The sequence below is a fragment of the Anomalospiza imberbis genome, chromosome 8, assembly GCF_031753505.1.
Source record: "Anomalospiza imberbis isolate Cuckoo-Finch-1a 21T00152 chromosome 8, ASM3175350v1, whole genome shotgun sequence".
NCBI lineage: Eukaryota > Metazoa > Chordata > Aves > Passeriformes > Viduidae > Anomalospiza > Anomalospiza imberbis.
Window position 1 is genome coordinate 33001110 of NC_089688.1, and position 22156 is coordinate 33023265.

At 47.7% G+C, this 22156-nt stretch overlaps 1 protein-coding gene across 3 annotated transcripts in view; it reads right to left on the reverse strand.

The window, feature by feature from the left end:
- ADAM12 (ADAM metallopeptidase domain 12) overlaps positions 1-8627 on the reverse strand; it is a 178800-nt gene extending 170173 nt beyond the window's left edge. For 2 of the 3 annotated variants that reach the window (XM_068198305.1, XM_068198304.1), the window contains exon 1: positions 8350-8625. In XM_068198305.1, coding sequence (XP_068054406.1) covers positions 8350-8473 — 124 coding nt within the window. In that variant the 5' untranslated portion in view covers positions 8474-8625. Of the gene's footprint in view, positions 1-8349 lie in introns of all 3 variants that reach the window. The other variant, XM_068198303.1, reaches the window with a different exon arrangement.
- Positions 8628-22156: the final 13529 nt, after the last annotated feature.

Below are 22156 nucleotides of genomic sequence, written 5' to 3' on the forward strand. Positions count from 1 at the left end.
TATCCTCCCTGTTCTCCAGAACAAAATGTGACAAGTGGAGTTGGGAGAACAACATTTGCCATTGACTGCAGGAGGGGGCAGGGAGACTGCAGAACGTTTCAAATAACCCAAACCCAGCTTTATGATGTGTACAGAATATGTACAGGGATATATTTGGGAAACAGCTGTCCAGCCTCATTTGGGATGCTGTTATGTTTGACTGAGGAATTACTATTCAGGACCAGTTCAAAGACAGAGTTGTCTTTTTTTTTTTTTTTTTTTCCTAGAAGAGAACATTTTAAAATATAAAGAAATAAAGCAGTGAAGCTCTGAAGGAAAGGGCATTCCAGCACAGTGGGTCATGGGGGAGGATCGAGAGGTTCCCCCAATGGAAGAGCTCAGGTCTTGGAGGTCACAGAAGAGGGCAAGTCAGAAATGCAAGATTCCAACCCAAAGGAGCTGTGGAAAGTCCATGGCACAGCAGCTCAGGAGAACTTCTGTTCTCCTGCTGCAAATCCTGTTTTCAGCTGTTTCTTTTCCAAGCCCTGACCCACACTGTATCAAATGGCCCAGCCGATCCCTCCTGTACAAGCAGGGCAGGGCTAATAATGGATGAAAATCCTCAAGGGTTGCACAGTGCCCTTCCCACAGGTATTCCCAGGCTGCCAGAGTGAAGGATGGCCCATCTCAACTCTGGGACACATCTGCTTATTCCTAAATTGCTGCTTCTCCCCCAAAGAGTCCCACAGATCTTTGTCTTTGATTATGAACTCAGCCTTGCAACTTCTGCACCAGCAGCACCTACAAAAAACACTTACTGAGGCAGAGAAATAATAACCTGTGCTTTACAAGCACAAGGAATCGACGCAGCTCCAAGGGCAGAGAAAGAGGTACTAAATATATCTTCACTTTTCAGCAATGAGTTCACATAATTATGTGAAAATCCAGGTCCAGTGCTCCTCTCCAACTCCTCCCCTCCAAAGCCTCATGAAAGGCTACTTTCACTGAGTGAAGTTCAAATTACTCTCCAAAATACAATCTCCTCTCGGTCTTTCAAAAGGTACAGTGCAAATCTGCAGTGATTTACTAACCTGCCTCAGCGAGTACAAGGGATCCTCAGCACAGCTGAGTTGAGGGATGTTCCTTCCTGTGTACAATCAGCACAGAAAAGCACCACGGAGTGGGAGTGGGAGCTGTGCTCCTCACAGGCACAAATCTTCCCTTCAGATTTCCCTGGGAAACACAGCAAACCCAGCTGAGGTGAATTGCAGTGTTAATTCAGGTGAGCAGGCAGGTGATGTGATTTGTAGTTCTTCCCCAAGCCTAGAAAAGGAGCTGCTGGGCTGAGGAGTTTATATCCAGGAGTTTACTTCCATCAGGAGTTTATGTCCAGGAGTTTACATCCATCAGGAGTTCCTGGTTGTGTGGGGAATACCTGATCCTCACATCACACAACAGCAGGGAGAGGAAAATGAGCTGCACCTGCTCCAGCACAAGCTGTCACTGAATTTCTCTTCTGGTTTTTAAAACATGAATGAAAAGACAACTTGGAGTTACTTAATGTTCTTGAAGCCACCTCTCCTGCACAGGTTTATGAGTGTGACCTTGCAGAAAGTGTCACCATGAGCCCTGGGTCGCTCTGTGACTCCTGACTTTCACTCATTCCTCCAGCAGATGAGCTACAGGAGCAAAGAACATTTATTTTTATGGTTTCTTCAGGGCAGGATATCTCCCCAGGTCACTACAACAGCTCTGCTCTGGTGCTGCAAAAAGGATTTTAAATGCCAGCACAGGACATGAGGACCAGGCTGTACAAAGGAGTCAGGTCCATGGAGGGGAGGGAATTTATCCCAAACGAGGGTCAGGCACAGAAACAAGGAAAACACAGCATGCAGAGTAAATAGCTCCTTCTTTCTAAAGTGTCAAGATTTAAACTAAAAGAGGAGAATTCAGGTTGGATATCAGGAAGAAATTCCTCTCTGTGAGGGTGGGGAGGGGCTGGGATGGAATTCCCAGAGCAGCTGGGGCTGCCCCTGGATCCCTGGCAGTGCCCAAGGCCAGGCTGGACACTGGGGCTGGAGCACCTGGGACAGTGGGAGGGGTCCCTGCCATGGCAGGGGTGGGATGGGTGGGATTTAAGGTCCCTCCACACCCAAACCATTCTGGGAATTCTTCTGCAATAATCCTGTACTTTCACCTTGGTGTCCACCCAAAGGGTGTCTGTGCCTTACTCAGGAGGCAAGAGATGAAGAAATAAATCCTCATTCTTTTGGGATGCTCACCTCATGCATCAATCACACATCAAAATGCAAGAGCAGATTTTAACCTGGAGATCCTTGAGTGATCTCCAGTTCCAAAAGGAGCATGGCTGAGGAGCTGTGTCCATCCCTGTGTGCTCCAGAGGGATTCAGTGAATTTATTCCCAACTCTCTCTATCATCACAGTGCTGTCAGTGGCAGAGAAGGAATGGAATATAAACTGGAATGATGCGGACTGAATGGTCCTCCTCACATCTAACAGCTGAAGTAGCAGGGGACCTCCAGCACAGACCATCACTGCATTCAGTGCTGCTGGATAAAACACTGCTCTCGCTCAGCTCCAGGCCTGAGCAAGCTCACATGATCCCCTTGCTAAATTATAAAGTCCAGATTTTGGTTTTTTTTTTTTTTTTTTTTGCATAACTATAGCAAAACAATCCCATAAATACTTGAATTTGTTGAAGTTTGTATCTTAATATATTCTTGCAGAGGTAAGCAGTCACACATGGGGTTTATCTTTCAGCTGCTTGCAGAATTAGAACACATTTAAAAGAAGCAAGAGAGCAGCAAACTTTCACCATTGTCAGAAGAAGGTTTTTCACTTAATGCATATGATATATACTATTAAACTAAATTTCCAGGGGCTGACACAGTTCCTCTTAAAAAAATACCTCAAAATAAATGAGTTAAAGATACTTTTGTGCCAAATTCTGCATCCAGCTTTTTCTGCCTTGATGTGCATTATCCAGCATGGCTAACAGGCCATGACACATTTCACCTCTTGCCTTGTTACATCACAGATTTGGAACAAGAAAGAATTTGTTCTTCTAATCACTGCTTTTAGCAAGTTGACCTTGTGAAAGGACAATTTCCTGCCTCCAAACTCTTTCTTATCCTAGCTCCAGGTCATGGAAAGCAGCAAATTCATTTGTATGGGGTGTAAAATATTAGTGGAACAACCTGAAGGGATTAAACAGATTAATTTCTGGTTAGATTATGCAGTTCAAGTCACTCGATACCAATTTAATCTCGAAATCCTGCAGGAACCCTAAAAAGAGAAGGGTCAACATGCTGGAGCAGGACTTTACTAAGAAACAATCCCTTCTCTTAGTTAGTGGGGTAGCAAAAAGATGAAAATTTAATACCTTTGAAGCACTTTGTGTTAACCAGAAACAGAAGGGATTGAGCTCTTGGACTGCACTGCTCTATGAGGAATCAACTGCTACCCTCAACCTGTGGGGTTTTAATTTACTTGGTCATAGATCTGCCCTGGAGACTCAGCAGGACCTAAGAGAAGCCTCTGCAGGTGTGATTTAGGGATGTAGCACTCCAAAATTGTGCAGATGATGTGCTTTTGTCCAGGGAGAAATTTGAGGAGCTGCTTGAAATACAAGTACAAAGTGCAGGCAACGGGAAGAGTGAGATCCAGGGTGAGGTGCGGTGAAACATAGGAGGTTGTAGAGGAAGGAAAGTCATCAGAAAAAGGGATTAAAAAAAAAAAAATCCCTGCAATGTGGACAGCCTGGCATCCTAAGCAGGATGGGATGGTGTGAGGCAGAGTTGGGGACAGCCTGCTGGCGTGGCAGGGCCTGGCTGGATAACCTGACGGTATTCCAGATTTCCAAGCACCTTAAAAATGTCCATTCCTGGATTATTGCTGCAGCTCTCACAGAACAAGAGAAGAGAAACCCGCCCCAAGGGCCCAACAAGGCAGCTGAGGGCTCACCCTTTGCTCTGCCACAGCCCAAAAGAAGGCTCAGGAACACAAAAAAAAACAGAGCCCAGCTGGACTCCTTGGCCACTTTGCCCTGGCAGTGTCAGATCTGCTGGAAACAGCAGGGATAAATCTGTCAGGAGGAGATATGAGGTCTGGGGACGGCTGGTGGAGGAGTAAATAAGCCTTTACATGAGTTGAGCCTTTTCAGAACAGAATTTCATGATCATGGCTGGTGAGTGAGGGCCCTGGTGGGAATAACAGATAAATAGATATCTTCAGTGGGATAAACAGATAAACACAGCCCTGGTCTGCTGCAGTCACCCAGGTGCCATCAGAGAAATCCCACTGGGGCTCCCAGCAGGATGCAAAACCACCCAAAACACAGCCTGACAATCATGAGTTCAAGGGTGCTCTTTGTATCTGGATCAGGACCTTTCCAAAAATCCCAAGCAGAGCTGAGATGAGACACCCAAAAAACAGCAGTGAAGAACCTGTCAGCTCCCCAGCGAGCTGGAGGTGATGGATGCAAACACTGCTGAAGAGCAGCAATAAAATTCCTCTGCTGGGGGATTTTGGCATGCTTTCTGGAGCCCCATGGACAGGGACAGCTCATGCCAGGCTGTCTGAAGGGGGTAATCATCAGACAAGGAGGTGATTATACACACACACCAAAAATATCTGCCACAAATGCTGGAGCAGTTTGAGAGAAGACAGGCTCTGAAACAGAGGGTGATGGAGAAATCAGGCTTAGAGCACAAGACAAAGCAACATTTCTTCTCCTGCAATTTATTTCCATTAGACCCAAGGAAGCTGCGATCAGTAGCAAATTAAAATCTAGACAAAAGTGATTTTAAGGGAAGGTAAAGAATTTTCAGTTGCAGTTTTAGGATTTGTATTTTTTCATGCCCAGAGAAGCTGTGGCTCTTCTATCCGTGGAAGTGTCCAAGGCCAGGTTGGACAGGACTTGGAGCCACCCGGGATGGTGGAAGGAATCCCTGCCCATGGCAGAGGGTGGAACAAGATGGTTTTTAAGGTCCCTTCCAACCCAAACCCTTCTGTCATTCTGAGAGTCATTTTTTTTCCTGCTGTTTTCCCAGCTGACACACAATATTTAAAGGAATTCAGAAGTTTGTGCACACACACACAATGTCTGATTTGGACTTTACCTATCCACAGCATCACTTTGTCTGCCCTGCAGGGACAGGACAGCCTTGAGCACAAAAACCTTGTACAGGTGTAGATTTTAAGGTATTTGACTGAGACTGTATGATCAGATCTTATCTTACTTTATATCCCACTCCACAAGGCCAACAAAGTTAATTTGGCCTGCTTGAGTTTTCCTTTTTGTCCATGAGTTCCTTTAAAGAAGAAACCCAGCACAACACTGAAAACTAAGAGGGCAGTTGTAAAACCACAAAAAATTGAATGAAAACATACCAAAAGCAAGCCACAAGGCTACTTTTAGGTTGTCTAGCCCACAGCCTGATAACTTCTGTTTAATAACAGGCACTGTTTAATAATTTCTGTTTAATAACAGACCTGTCACTCAGGCAGACACATTGCCACATTTCAAACCCGCTTCTCAAGGCGTATCATAACTCCAGCTTGTCTTAATCATTAAGCAAGACTTCATGTAAAAATTAGGATGTCCTGGCATCATTGGGGTGTCCTGCAGGGCTCCAGAATGCCCAGTGAGAGCTGTGCCAGCCCAGCCAGGAGTGCCTGTTGTCACTGGGAGTGTGGAAAGGCGTGCCTGGAACTTTCAGCACCTCCATGCCCAAGAAAGCAGAACAAGTCCTGGCAGGGCTGAAGCTGTGCTCTGCTTCCACAGGAAAAAGTGGAATTAAGGCAGGGGATGCTCACTGAATATTCTGGATGAAAAAGAGCAAACTACAGACATGGTATGGAAAGAAGAGGAGCAGGAAGATACAAGGAGGCAAGTCCAGGGGCCAGCAACCACCACAGTTACCCAAATGTAGACATCTAAAACCCATAACGACACCTAAAGACACCACAGAGATGAGCAGCTGGCACAAACTTCACAGAGAGCTTAAATCATCAGTGTGAGTGTAACCTTAGAGCTTCAGCTTGGCTCTGAGGGAATTCTGAGCCACAAGGAACCGGATTTCCACCCCCTCTTGCCATTCTGCTCACTCATCTGTTTGCTAGAGCCAAGTCACCCACAGTTTGCCCACTTGGTATTGTAGGGACAAACACTTTGAGGCATTTTACCTCAAATTTTCCCAACTGCAAGTGAACTTCCAAACCATGGAGGGGCTGACCAGCTACAGTGGGCTCCATACTCAGAGAAGGGAGTGGTCCTCCCACCCAAACCTACCCTTCCTTTCCCCACGAAAAGGGAACAGCCACAGGGCACGTATTTCTCTTCATCTGCCCAGGAGTTTCTGCAGCCTTCACCCCAAACCCACAGATCTGGTGCAAATACAAGTGTTGGCAAAGAGAAATCAAGACCCCTCCCAAAGGCAAAGCTTCAACTCCTGCTAATCCATTAAGATAAATTCCAGGTGCTTGATCAAAGGCAACACCTTGTCCTTTCCCCCTCTGGGATTTCCACGTGCTAAAGTATCTCCCCATCTTTTCTCTTAGCAAGTTCAGAGCCAAAGCCCCAGCGAAAGAAAGTCGCTGTCAATGCATTTGAAGATAAGCAAATATTTACAAAGCTTCGAGTTACAGTGGGGGGAAAAGCAAAAGACAAAAAAAGACCAAACACACAAGTTTGTAGCAACACTCAGGGACACGGGCACCCCTCGGTGCTGTTAAATGTATTCATAGAGTATTCTCTTTTCCTCTCTCACATAAAATATGCACTGTCAGCTGCTGCTTAATGAAGACCTGGGAGCTCTGAGGATTCCAGAATAAACCCCAAACTTGCTGTAGGGAGAGACAATCCCTTCCTAGGCTGTTCCCCATCCATATAACATGGACAGCACAGCGCTCCACAGCTAAATCCCCGCTCCCCGCCTGGAGCTCACTTTGAATGAACACAGCGGCCGCGAGAAAACTTTTACCCAGCCAGGACGCTTTTACCATCACTATTTGGCTTTTCCGCGCAATTTTTCCCAGCTGGAAACAGAGCCCAAACTCTGACAAGACTCCCAGACCTTTGAATTCAGCCCCGGGGGCTGTTTGGAGGGGATGCGTGGGAGAAGAATTTCCAAACACTCCCCCTACCCCTCTCCCCGGGACCCTGCAGGGCACCCCCGAACGAACACAACAGGGGGATCCCCGGGATGGCACCGGCGGGGCTGGGGGTGCCGGGGAATGGGGGTGCAGAGAAGGGAGCAGCAGGTTTGGGGGTGCGGGGGAATGGGGGTGCAGGGGAGCGAGCAGCAGGTTTGGGGTGCAGGGGGATGGGGGTGCACAGACAGGACCAGCAGGTTTGGGGATGTTGGGGATGACACCCGGCGGGTTTGGGGGTGCAGGGGGATGGGGGTGCAGGGAAGGGAGCAGCAGGTTTGGGGGTGCCGGTGTATGGGGGTGCAGGGAAGGGAGCAGCAGGTTTGGGGGTGCAGGGGGATGGGGGTGCAGGGGAGAGAGCAGCAGGTTTGGGGTGCAGGGGGATGGGGGTGCACAGACAGGACCAGCAGGTTTGGGGGTGCCGGGGATGACACCCGGCGGGTTTGGGGATGCCGGTGTATGGGGGTGCAGAGAAGGGAGCAGCAGGTTTGGGGGTGCCGGTGTATGGGGGTGCAGAGAAGGGAGCAGCAGGTTTGGGGGTGCCGGTGTATGGGGGTGCAGAGAAGGGAGCAGCAGGTTTGGGGGTGCCGGGGATGACACCCGGCGGGTTTGGGGATGCCGGTGTATGAGGGTGCAGAGAAGGGAGCAGCAGATTTGGGGGTGCCGGGGATGACACCCGGCGGGTTTGGGGATGCCGGTGTATGGGGGTGCAGAGAAGGGAGCAGCAGGTTTGGGGGTGCCGGGGATGACACCCGGTGGGTTTGGGGATGCCGGAGTATGGGGGTGCAGAGAAGGGAGCAGCAGGTTTGGGGGTGCCGGGTGATGGGGGTGCAGAGAAGGGAGCAGCAGGTTTGGGGGTGCCGGGGATGACACCCGGCGGGTTTGGGGGTGCCGGTGTATGGGGGTGCAGAGAAGGGAGCAGCAGGTTTGGGGGTGCCGGGGATGACACCCGGCGGGTTTGGGGATGCCGGGGGGCCGCAGAGCGGAGTTTTCCAGGGAAATCCCCGCGAAGCCGCGCCGAGGAGCGGGAGTTCCGCGGCTCCGCGTGCGCCCGGCCGGGACCCCCGCTCCATCCCCGCAGCGGGGCGGGGGCAGCAGCGCTCGGAATCCTTCTCCCTGCTCCTCGTCCGGCTGAAACGGAGCGCGGGGCTCGGGATCCTTTCGGGAGAAGCCCCCGGGGGGCTGTGCGTGACTTACCGCGGGCGCGGGGCGATGCCGAGAGGAGCCAGCCCGGGCCGAGCAGCAGCAGCAGCGCGGGGAGCCGGGCCGGGGGCAGCGCACGGGGGGAGCGCGGCTGCGCTGCCTGGAGGCGCTTTGACATCGCAGCCCAGACTGAGGGAGACAAACTTTCATCAGCTGGGGCTGGAGAGCAGCCCCATAATATACAGTTACCGAGAGGAGCGAGCTGGGACTCAGGATGTGAGAGATTTCCTGCATGCAGTTAACTCCAAAACCCCTCCTGCTCCTGCCTCAGCTGCTGATGAGCTGGGCTCGGCTGCTTAGGGGAAAAAAAAATAGAAGAGTTGGAGTTTGTTTTTTTTTTTTTTCTTTCCCCTTTTTTTTTTTTTCTTTATTTAAATAGGTTTGTGTCGTCTATTTCGTATTTTTTGTTGTTGTTGTTTTGGCAAGGACCAAACGTAATCCTAAGCCCCTCTGCAGGGTCCCAGCCCAGGGGGGGCTCCGGAGTCCCCCCTCCCATCCCTGCTCCCAGAGTTTTCCCTCTTTTTTTTTTTTTTTTTTGCACTCCACATGCAAGCCTGCCTGCTGCCTCTGGAAAGTCATCTGTGTACGTTAGGGCTCAAGGGTTATTTATTGGTTTCATAATTATTTCAGAGTTTTTTTTTCCGGTGTTCGTTCTTATTTTATATTGTGGGGGTTTTAAAATAAGGGAAAACAAACAAACAAACAAAAAGAAAACAAACAACAAAACACACCCACAGGGTTGCCAGATGCATTTTTTAAAATCTCCCTCATTCAAATTATTATTACTGACTGTCTGGGAGAATAACCAAATACAGATTATCTACTCCTTAATGTACCACCAAAACACATGTAATGCCCACATGTTGCTGTGGAGCAGCAGAAAAAAAAAGAATCTAATTCTGAAGATCCTCACAGACTTTTATTGTGCAGTTTTTAGCTTTAATTTACTAAAATTCTTCCCAAATCTCACAATTTGGATGTTGATACTGAATTCTGCAGCTTGGCTCCATGTTCCTTGTGCATGAAACTGTTGGCAGAAGTGTTCTGAGATGTGTCTGTAGGCCAGCAGGCACAAGAGCCATGCAATCCCACTGAAAAATGGTGTTTGGAAAGCACAGATTTGGGGCTGTTCTGGAGCAGAGGATGCTGATTATTCCCAGTGGTTCAGACTATACTTTTCACCACCTCTGGGGATAAATGAGCTAGAAATTCCAGGGGTACAACCTCTGTGGCTCCCAAACTGGAGTCTGGCACGGTGCCCTGGCAGCATCACTGAGCCATCCAGGGCTAACTGCGGTAATGCCAGGTCAGCCCAGCACAAATAAACCTGGAAAAGGGCTGGGATCATGAAAAATGTGCAGAAAGGGCTCTCATCAACTGCTGAGCTTCACATTTAAAAAGCACCTTTCACCTCTTACCCCCAAACCAGACCCAAGGACTCACCTCAAGTTGCTCTGAAATTTGAATTTTGTCTACACTTATGGCTCACCTCACATTTTCCTCATGGTGTGTATTCCCTCTCCTTGGGAGCAGTCAGGGATTGGCCTATGTGTAACTTTAAATAGCCAAATACTGAATTTTCCCTACTCAGCTATGATCAATTGCAGTTTAACGGCTACACTCAGCAACGTTTCATCCCTCAAATATAAACTAATGAACTGCATCAGCTCTCTCATTAAGGACATATGTGCTCCACACAGAACATTGGTTAAAAACATTAAAATTCAAACAGAAGACTCCTTTGTGGAAGGCCACCATAAAAGCCATGTAGACATCTTTAGTCTTTGAAGGTACTTTTCCCATTAAAATGAAAAAAAAAAATTGGTTAAAGGGAAATTAAGACTTCTAAATAGGGTTTTGGTAATCCCACACAGCTTTTCTTTACAGTTGTAGGACTTTTATCTGAGTAACAATTTTTGCTAACAGAGAATGTGGAGCCAATTACATCTTGGCCATTCATTAGCATGAATGAAGTAAATATTATGAGTTTCTCCTCCTCCCCCCAAAAGGAATTGTTGCCTTTTACCATTCTGATTTTATGCCTTTTACCATTCTGAAGTTAATAAATCAATAATTTATCACAAAAGAGCCCTAAATATTTTATTAAACATCCATGAAGGGATGCTACTGAATTACAGCTACTACTGGAGAACAACAGCACAATTTCACCTCCGTTTCAAAATTCTCTTGGAAAAGAAAAAGACCCTCCAGGCACAGAGCAGGTAATGGGAAGTGCCCCTGCTTCACTGGGATGTGCAGGGAGAGGCCAGGCCTGGCTTTTTATTTCCTCATGTCAAAACACCTCCCACAATCACTTTTCCAAATTTGATTTTCCACCTCAGAAGAACAAGGGCGAGTTTCCCTGCAGGAAATGAAAATTGCATTCAGGTTGTGTGGCTGCTTCAAAGGGGGCCACAGACCCAATTGTCCAGGTTATTCCCATGGGCCATCTATCCATCCATCCATCCATCCATCCATCCATCCATCCATCCACCCATCATCCATCCATCATCCATCCATCATCCATCCATCCATCCATCGATCCATCATCCATCCATCCATCATCCACCCATCATCCATCCATCCGTCATCCATGCATCATCCATCCATCCACCCATCATCCATCCATCATCCATCCATCCATCCATCGATCCATCATCCATCCATCCATCATCCACCCATCATCCATCCATCTGTCATCCATGCATCATCCATCCATCCATCCATCATCCATCCATCCATCATCCATCATCCATCCATCATCCATCCATCATCCATCCTCCATCCATCCATCATCCATCATCCATCATCCATCATCCATCCATCATCCATCCATCATCCATCTATCCATCCATCCATCATCCATCCATCATCCATCTATCCATCCATCCATCATCCATCCATCATCCATCCATCATCCATCCCCCATCATCCATCCATCATCCATCCATCCATCATCCATCCATCCATCATCCATCAATCCATCCATCATCCATCAATCCATCATCCATCCATCCATCCATCATCCATCCATCATCCATCCATCATCCATCAATCCATCCATCCATCATCCATCCATCCATCATCCATCCATCATCCATCCATCATCCATCAATCCATCCATCCATCATCCATCCATCCATCATCCATCCATCCATCCATCCATCATCCATCAATCCATCATCCATCCATCCATCCATCATCCATCATCCATCCATCATCCATCCATCATCCATCCATCCATCATCCATCATCCATCCATCATCCATCCATCATCCATCCATCATCCATCAATCCATCCATCCATCATCCATCCATCATCCATCAATCCATCCATCCATCCATCATCCATCAATCCATCCATCCATCCTTTGTTCTTCAGCACTCTTGGGGGTAGAGGAATGGAGGGAGAGGGCTGTGGAGGTGTCTCACTGCTTTTGGGTTTGTTTTTACCTTTTTGGCTTTTGCTGTTCCTTTTTTATGCTTCCTTCCCTTCATTTTTTCCCCCCTTATCTTCCTGTGTATATTTCGTTTTTCTTCAACTCCAAGAAGCTTTTCCTTCCAAACCATTCACTCCACTGTGTGCTAGTTCAGGGCTCTCCTGCAGTAGCAGCAGCATAAGAACAGCTAACGCCTCTTTTTACTCCTTATTTGTACTTCCCTGGGCAAGGGGAACCTAACACAGCACCCTTTTTTCTCTGTTCTACAGCTGGAGGCTGGCACATGCTGGGTGCTTGGTTTGCTTTTGGCTCTGAGCCTCTGCAGGAAAAGCGAGCCAGGCATTACCCAAAAGCTGGGGAGAACAAATCCTGCAGCTGGAGCACCTCTGTGCTTGCAGGTGTGTGAAGGAATAGCTCCAGGTCACCGGTGGCTGGGGGAATGTCCAAGGAATGAAGTGACAAGGATCTCCCAATCCTCTCAGGGCCGCTCTGAACTGCACGGCCCTGGGAGCGGTTTGGAAACACTGAACAGGCATTTTTTAGGCAGAATGTGAGAATTGGAGATGCTTGCAGCAACGTGCCCTGCATTAATCACTACCTGTTGTCATTCCCGAGGCAGAACCAGAACCCGTCTGCCTCCCCCTGCCCCCGACTTGTCACCGTGTCACTGTCGCAGGTCACGGCGAAGCAGCTCGGCTCTCAGCTCGCATTTGGGTGTGGAAATAATTTGATGTAAAGGGCACTCGCCATTTGAAACGATGAATATTTGACCGTGTGACAACACAGGAGGCTGGCTGGGCTTCTGCATGTCGAATTACCCATTCATGAGGAGCTTTAGTTCACTTGGCACTGGAAAGGTCAGACCGGAGGAGAGCAATGAGGAAGGGAGCAGCGCGGAATAACTTACCTGGAAACAAGCTTAGCACACAGACATCAGCAAGGAGGAGGATGCACTGAGAGAAACATAAATTTCCATTTGTTTCCCCTCGGTTAAAGGAGTTCTGAGAAGAAATTAGAGACTGATGGAGACAACAGGGAAAAGAATAAGGAGTGGAGGGACAATAGATTAAGTGTAAATAAATCCTTCAGGCTATGATACTGTGATGCTTTGGTAACATTAGCTCCAAGGCAATGTAAATCATTAATATTAATTGTCAGATGGGTTATGGTATGCAATGGGGTGTGGAGTATGAGGAAAGGAAAAGGAGGAAAAAGGAAAAAAGGTGGAACAGGAAAGCTGTCTACTGCGGGATTTGCATCCCTCGTGTTGCAGCCAGAGTTAAATGAAGAGAGGTTAAGCCACTTCAGAGAGCTGAACAATTTCAAGATAAGAGGTTCAGCTGGGCAGAAGGCACCTTTGTAACACTGCTCTCACATCTTCCCAGATCAGCTGTGATCCCCCCTTGGATATCCAGGAAACCTCGCTGTAATCACAGCATTGAGTATTATCCAGATTTTTTTTTTTCTTATTTTATTCCCCTATGTGCCAAAATGCATGAGGACTTGTCTGGGCTTAGCTACAGGGATCTACAGTTTTGGGGCCTTCAGGCTAAAGTTTTTCCTTCTCAGAGTAAACAAAAAAAAAAAAAAAAAAAAAAAAAAAAACAAAAAGCTTTTCCCTTTGAAATCTGTGTGTCCCCCAGCCAGCTGCTGAGACTTTGTGTCTCCAGTCCTCCCTCACTTCATTAACTCTCTGCACAATCAAGATCCTGCTGAATTGTGACTGCAGTGGCAGATTACAGTCCTCTATAATTAACAGGCATAGCTAGAGCATAATTCAGCCTGACCTTTAGCCACAGAGCTCTGCTCTGCTCTGCAGACCTCTGTCCCAGCCTTCAGAGAACAGCATCCACCAGGGCTGAGCTCTGACATCAAACCCTGGCTGTAAATCCTGTTTTGAGAGATGGATCCTGTGGATTTCCCAGTCTCCAAGGGCAGGTTTCCACCCTCTGTGCATGCCTTGAGGAGCTGCTGAGCTGCCCTGAGCAGCACAATGAGTCTGCACCATGCTGTGACACCCAGGAAATGCAATGCAAGGTCAGCAATCTCACTGTTCTTACCCATAAATTCCTCCCTGCCTTCCCCTCCTTTGGTTATGATTTTCCCTTCCTGTCCTAAAGGTCCCATAATATTGGATTCATCTGGAATTTCTGTCCCAAAGCTGCGAGCTGACCAATGCAGCTGGGAGCACAAGAGGGGGCAGAGCAGCCAGAGCTGGTTCCTCCGCTGGCCGTGAGGCCATGGTGCATCTCTTCACACAAAATAAAGGGCTCCCAGTGCCCAGCTGGGATCCAGCAGAGCTCAGTGACAGGGACAGGCTTTTCCTGTGGCTGCCCCATCCCTGGAAGTGCCCACGGCCAGGTTGGACAAGGCTTGGAGCACCCTGGAATGGTGGAAGGTGGCCCTGCCCATGGCAGGGGTGGCACTGGATGATGTTCAAGGTCCCTTACAACCAAAACCCTTCTGGGATTTTTTGACTTTGAGAACCAAGGATTTACTCAAGTTTCTCTCTTGCTGCAGAAATAAAAAGGAGACACTTAGGAAGCTGGGATTTTGTGGAGCTATTTGGAGTAACATGGTCCTTTTTAGAGAGCCTTGAGCTGCTGTGGCAAATCAACAGGACATAACATGGAATTAAACACTGAAACTGATTGTTTTTAAATAATAAAAAAAACCCTAAACCAACTCCTACCTTGTCTGAGTAATAAAGCACTGTAACATTAAATTCAAGCATAAACAAAACTGACAAAGCCATCCTGAATTTCTTGATGCATTTAATAAATGAGATGCAGGATTTTCAGTCTGTCTCAGGGATAAAACACAGTCAGAGAGAGCAAACCCCTTCCATTCAGCTGTGCTTGGAGAGCACTCCATGCCAGCATCGTTTGTACCTGGAAGAAGGACAGCAGGGCTGATGCCGAGTGCCACGGGCTCCTCATATTCCCCTTCTCCTGTTTTCCCTGCCCAGTTTGCCCTGCTGCTCCACGGGCAATAGGATTTTGGAAAGCAGCTCCTTTTCTCGAGCAAGGCAGGGGGGTGAGCTCTGCTTTAATGCTGATTAAGCCCATGTAGTTCTTGACGGGGAAGCTGCACAGAGCCCATTGCAGGCGGCTGTCACAGGGCCAGGGGTGAAAAAGCCAAGAGGAGCTCAGGGAAGAGCAAACAAAGAAATCCACCCCTGCAAGGATCCAGGACCTTAACAGCAACAACAGCAACCCTGAAATTCTTCAGCAGTTAAAACACAAAGCCCCAAACCTCACACGTTCTTCTCCTGCAGCGCAAACCCTCGGTCAGAGCACCGAGCTCCCCGTGAGCATGGCCACCACCAGCACCCTCCCCACCCTGGGGCACCCCTGCACCCCCAAACCCTGACCCTACAGTCCCAACACCCCAGGAACGTAGGGCTCAGGGTGTAAATCTGTCAGAGTGCGCAAAGGAGAGTCATGAAGGTGGGGAAGGGTTTGGAGGGGCCAAAAGAGGAACATCTGGGTTTGCTCAGCTGGAGGAGACTCAGGGGAGACCTCGTGGGGGTTTGCAGCTCCTCCTGAGGGCAGCTCCAGTCTGTGATGGGAACAGGACCCAGGGGAACGGCTGGAGCTGGGCCAGGGGGGTTTAGGTTGGACTTAGGGAAAGGTTCTTCCCCCAGAGGGTGCTGGGCACTGCCCAGGCTCCCCAGGGAATGGGCACGGCCCCGAGGCTGCCAGAGCTCCAGGAGGGTTTGGACACCACTGCCAGGGTGGGACTGTTGGGGTGTTTGTGCAGGGACAGGAATTGGACTCAATGATCCCTGTGGGTCCCTTCCAATTTGGGATTTTCTGTGATTCCCTGGTTCGCAGCTTTACCCCACAGGAGATTACCCATCACCATTTTCCTCTTCCAGCCTTCCTCCAGGAAGAGGAAAAAACCCCATGAGCTGAACATTCTTCTGTTTTAGTGCCACATGAGCAAATACCTTAATAAAACCCAAACAAGTAAACAAACCCACAATCTTCGGGATGTCTGCATAGCCCTAATTCTCCATGGGGGAAGAAACGTCATTTTAGGCTTTCCCACAAATTTCAGTACTGAGAAGTGAAGATTTTCCAGCAAGATCCTTATATCAAACAGGACATTCCTGACAATATGTCAGGAAGGTGTCCTGTGCTAAAATCCCTTGAAATCCAACAAATAACCCATTAAATATGTGGGGGGAGTTGGGGTTTTTTTACTCCAGACTAGACAATAAGTGCTTTGATCTGTTGCCTCAAATTTCACTGTCTCTCTGAAAACAAAAGAAAGAAAAAAAGCCACAAATTTTTACATGTCTCACAAGAGGACGGCATTCAACTCAGACTAAAAATGATGAAGTCGTATATTTTTAATATTCCTGTCTAGCCCTCTGCAAACCACAGAACAATGCAACATCCATCATCATAAAAGCTGGGGCAGTAAATTAGGAAGACAGCATATTTGGGGGCATTTTTTTAAAGAAAAATAAATATTCCTAATGGGAAACTTGAGAGAAATCATTAAAAATTACTGTGGTATCCATCACAGGAGAATGAAATCAATTAGGTCTTAATCTCCTGTTATTTATGAAGGGAAGAATTAAGAAACAGAGTTTCTTTATTACAGGCATTTTCTGTTAGGTTCTGTTGCCCCAACTTTGAGCCCCAAACACAGCAAAACCTCTCAAAAGTAAAACAAATGGGAGTCAAATGTTGGTTTTGTAACAGCAGCTAATGGTGTTAGAGCAGACAGCCCATAATTATCCATCTTTCATGCAGTTTAACTTGGGCCATTACATAATTCCATTTAGGCCAAGGAGCCCTCAGAGTTGTATTTTCACCTCGTGACAAACACCAAAATTAGAGATGTGCTCCCAGCAGCGTTACAGGTTCAGTCCAGATTTGGCACCACTCAGGGGATTTGTCATTAATTCCTCTGGAATTCACTGGAACAACATCACCCACGGAGAGCTCGTGTGGATTTGACATCCAAGCTCTGGGTTACTCCCCAAAAACTGGAAATCTACAACACAACGTGCCCCTGACGCCACTGGGGCTGGGCAGGATGGGGCTGTCCTCGGGGTTGTGGGGAACAGGAGGTGGCACCTGGGGACCTGGTTTAGTGGTGGCCTTTAGTGGCACTGGTGGGCTCAGAGACCTGATGGTCTTAGAGAGCTTTTCCAACCCAAATCATTCCAGGAGCAGGGGGTTGGAGCCCCTCTGCTCTGGCTGGGAAAGCTGGGGGCGTTCACCTGGAGGAGGATCCAGGGAAAACTAAAAACCCTTTTGAGGACTGAAGGGGCTCCAGGAGAGCTGGAGAGGGACTGGGGACAAGGCATGGAGGGACAGGACACAGGGAATGGCTTCCACTGCCAGAGGGCAGGGCTGGATGGGATATTGGGAATTGGGAATTGTTCCCTGGGAGGGTGGGCAGGGGCTGGGATGGAATTCCCAGAGCAGCTGGGGCTGCCCCTGGATCCCTGGCAGTGCCCAAGGCCAGGCTGGACACTGGGGCTGGGAGCACCTGGGTCAATGGGGGGTGTCCCTGCCATGGCAGGGGTGGCACCAGACAAGTTTAAGGTCCTTTCCACCCCACCCCACTCTGTGACTCTGGGATTGTTCAAAGCCAGCTGCACGTGCAGCCAGCCTGCAATTTAACCAGAACATTGCTCTTTTCTCATCATTTCCTCCCCAAATCATGGCAAAATCTGTCTCCAGCACATTTCCCTGCCTCCTTCCGCAGTGACACAATTTCAGAGGACAACCCAGTTACAAAACCAGACTTCTGTCCTCAATATGGTTTTTGTTTGACTCCCTGGCCACAGTTATATATCACAATAAATTAAATGACTGCTGAGGGACCTTCCTTCCAGACACCATTATCAGGCAATAAGAAAATTAGCCCACATTCAGACTGGACACTATTCCCCTGACCACCCTTTGGTCAGGATTTTTATTAATTTTCCCCACATCATGGATACAAAGCGCTCACTTTAGGGCACAAAAAGTTCTGGAAAACCACAGCAACATGAAACAGAAATGGATGTCTCCCCATTCAAGCACAGCTGCACGAGCCCATCAGATGTGAAACAGCAGATGGCCCAAGAAAGAAGTTGAAGATGATAAAATTGTTTCCAAAAAGTTTTTTTGCTATTTTATACCAATTTCTCAAGCCAGTTGCAGACTTGAAATAACTCCAGAACCACGGAGCAGCCTCTCTGTGATAGGTGTCTGTACCCTGTAATTATATATTAACTGAATCTAGTCATGATAAGATACTGCAGAAGATAAAAATTTGTTAAACATGAAGTCTAAAAATACATCCTGTGACAATTTTTTTAAAATATCCACCAAATTTCTGCAATTAAGAACTCTTTTACATATTCCTATCCACATAACACCAACCTCAAGCAGTTTGTTGCACTGCTCCTATTTTATATCATTTTATGTAACTCTGTGTACTATGAGAAAATTTATGTAGATTCTTCTCTCTTTTTTCTTTTTATTTTTACTTTTTCATCACTCTGCAGCTGGTAGGGAGATGATACACCTCATTATCTTATTCTGTGGGTCATCTGAAATGAGTATTAAGTCATTCTACCTCCCACAGCTTTGGTATGGAGCCAAGGAGAACTCGGAAAAGTAAAATTCCCGACTTAAAAAAAGAGAGGATGCTTTATATTCTCAGCATAAAAATGTGGTTTCATACAGAACCATGGAATGGTTTGGGTTGGTTAAATCCCATCCAGTGCCACCCCTGCCATGGCAGGGACACCTCCCACTGTCCCAGGCTGCTCCAAACCCCAGTGTCCAGCCTGGCCTTGGGCACTGCCAGGGATCCAGGGGCAGCCACAGCTGCTCTGGGCACCCTCACAGGGAACAGTTCCTCCCTAATATACATGACAAGCTTATTCCAACAGTTTTCTCACAGCTAAACTGAAATTGCAAGGGATAAAACCATAACCTCCCAAAACACCTCTAGCTGGGAGACAAGTCCCCTTCCAGGACCCAACCTCATTTTCCAAGGGCAGTGGCACCACACAATGAGCAGCACAGGCTCCTCTTCTCTGATGAGGATTTTGGGCAAGGATATTTGTGATTTTGGCACAAGTAGAGTCATATTTAAACCAAATCTTAATAAATATTTCCATCCATGCACTGAGCTCCTCCACCAATAGTAAATTGGATGGATTTTCTGTAGCTTCTTTCATGCTGATCTGGTTTTATGCTCAGGTAAATTTGCATTTCAGTTGAAATAAGTGCCCTTTCATTCAAGGGGCTGCAGATGGGGAATGGTCCCAGCTGGGGTTGGGACTTCTCCAACCCCCATTTCCTGGTGCTGACCTCTGGCCAGGACAGGGGGATCCCACAGGAGCCGGCCACATCCCAAACCAGCAACGCACTACACAGGCTGCAGTCACAGTGCCTGGAGAAATGTGACCCTGTGGGACACCCCTGCACCCTGATGGGCTCCAGCAGGGACAAGTGGCCACTCAGAGCTCTGGGGGGATAATCACCCACCCCTCAAAGCACACAGGCACTTCTGTCCCTGCAGTCAAAGGGGCAAACACCCCTGCAGATGAGGCAAGCTGGATTTTCAGCCCCGGAGCTCTCACTGCAAGGGCTGTATCAGGGAATGGTTTCCTCTGCAGAGGGCTGCCAGGAACTTTATCCCTGCTTTTGTGTGTTGTTTTCCTTGTAAATCAGGATTTCTGTCCCAGAAAACATTACACTAACGCGACCAGTCCCAGATATCCAACAATAAAACCCCTCCAAAGCCTTACCCAGACATTCTCCTCATCTCTCAGCGCAGCTGAGTAAACTCCAAGATGTAACTAACGACTTGCATTCACATACACAGGAAAATATTTGGGTTTAAATAAATCCCCAGAACACTGGAACCCTCAGTCCTTTACATTACAATGCCTTCCTACCCTTAAGGAGGTTTTTCTGTCAGTTGAGATCAATGATGTCAGCAAGCAAACAAACACCACGTCCTGCACACCTCCAACACCCATGTGGGCTTCATTTCCACTCCTGCAGCATTCCAACCCTGTGGGGAGCTTTTGTGCTTGGGAAGGACAAGTCCACACAGGCTCCGTGCCTGAATGCCCCCAAACCTTCCCAAATCTCCCCCAAACCAGCATTGTTAGAAATCCTCATGTGTCCCTCCCAAAGGCACAGCACCAACACCCAAAGAACTTGAACTCAATCTGCAAATTTCTCCAGCAAGAAGGAAAATTCCAGCTTGACAAGGGCGGGTGACCTCCAGTTTTCCTGTTATCTGCTGGCAAATGGGCTCTTTGAAGAGTCTGCAAGGCCAAAGGGAGATGCCACCACTTTTTCCCTAACTCTGAACTTCCTAAAGCTGATGCCTCTTTGTCCAGGGCTATTCCTGGGTGGCTCCTGTTTTCCTGAAATGACATTTTCCTGCACAGTCCATTTTCTGTCACAATGATTGGATTGTGGAGCTGAAATGAATGCCAGAATTGTTTGCTGGATACACTACCAGCTAATTTTTTTTTTTTCTCAAGCTCAGAAAGAGAAATAAGGTTTGCAGCAGAGATAATTTTTGGTTTTCTGAAGCACAGGTTTTGTACCATGTAAAATATTCCCAGACAGTGATTTGCATCATGCGTTTTTCCTCACTAGCTTATTTGTACAAAAGAAGTTCCACCTCAGACTGCCACAGATTTGTCCTGCAGGTTTTAAGAACCATGTTTAGAGAAAATAAAAACATTTGGAAATAACCCTTTTACAAACCCAGAGGATTTTTTCCTTTTGATTGATGCACTTCATGCTGTGAGCCAGAGGAGCTGCTCCTGAGCCGGGGGAGGGGAGGATGCAGCAGGTGAATGTTGTACCCTGTCCTCAAGGAGGGAGAGGAAGCCAGGCCAGTGGAGGTGTCATTCCCTGCTCAGGGCATCCATGATGGTGCCAAGGGGTAAAATCCCACCTGAAGCCTGTGCTGCTCTTCCCAGGAAAGGCTCACATTGTTCATTTCCTCACAAGGATCACCTGGCTGCCATGATTTCCAAAGAGGATCAGCTCCTCTGCTTGACATTCCCAGACAGAGGGTGGGAAGCATGTCAAATACATGCATTTATTTACATAGATTTACATATGGGCATGGAGTAGGGACATGCTATGGCATGTAGATGAACGTTTCTCCCCCTTGAGTCCTCATTCTCTGATTTTTTGACTTCAGGAAAATGCAGCTTTGGTTCATCAAGTCACTGTGGCCGGTAGATGAAACCATCTCCCTTGAATTCCTGGGTATCCTGCAGGACATTTGCTTGATTTCCATGGGAAACACTCTCATTCCCAATGAGGAAGATCCTGTCTCTTCCTCTCTGACAGAGAAGAAGTGGGGAAGGTTTTGGGGCTCCCTTCTGGTGTCAGTTCCAGCCCAGGGGACATCCCTGACCTGGCAGCGATTATTTTGCTCTGTCCTCCATGGATACCAAACTCCAAATGTTTTCTCTCCATGCCAGAATATCTTTCTGTGGCTTTAGGGTGAGACTCCAGGCTGGCCTAAGGGCATACACTAAAGCAGGGTGAAATGTAAATAACATTCTTCTATTTCCCAGACGTGCAAGAAATAATGCACCTGAGGGTACAGACCTGATGAACCAAAGCTCCATTTTCCTGAAAAAAAATCCTAAAAATCAGACTCAAGGGGGAGAAACGTTCCGTTTCTACTGAAATAAAAGAGAATCTGGGCACTGATTCTGTAGGAAATGTCTCTGGTCATAGTGAGCTACAACTGGATGAAAGCTTGAAAGAGAATCCTTCATGGTTTCCCTTTTCTGAGTTCTGTCTGGAGTCATCTGTGGTCCAGCCTTGGCTTTGGTTTCCAGTACAGAATGACTTCCTTGGTTAAAAAGCTGTTTTTTAGGAAAAATGCTGGCAGGTCCTTCCTCACTGCCTTACCTTCCACCTCCTCTCCAATGGATTGAAATGCTGATGCGTTTTTGAGGATCTGGAATATAACTGTTCAACAGATCTCTGTCTTCTCTGCGAGCAAAAATTACCACTGTTATTCCTACGTTAACTGGGAAGCTGAAACACAAAAAGGCAAAACAATCCAACAGAAACAGAGCACAAAATACCCCAGGTCCCTGTGTCCAGCACAGGTCACCCAGCTGGAGGTTATCCCAGTGGCTCACAAACATCCCTCTTCCAAAAAATCCTGACCTTGCATCTCAGGCTGGATTAGGAAAACAAAGCAGAACTATCAAAGGCCAAATTCCAGCCTCCTTCAAACCCCTGCTCAAAGTCTGTGCAGCAAAATTTAACACTTGCAGTGATTTTTAGGGGCAGTGGTTTTTCCCCATGGGATTTGTGGGTACAAAGGCACGACTTCTCGGGCAG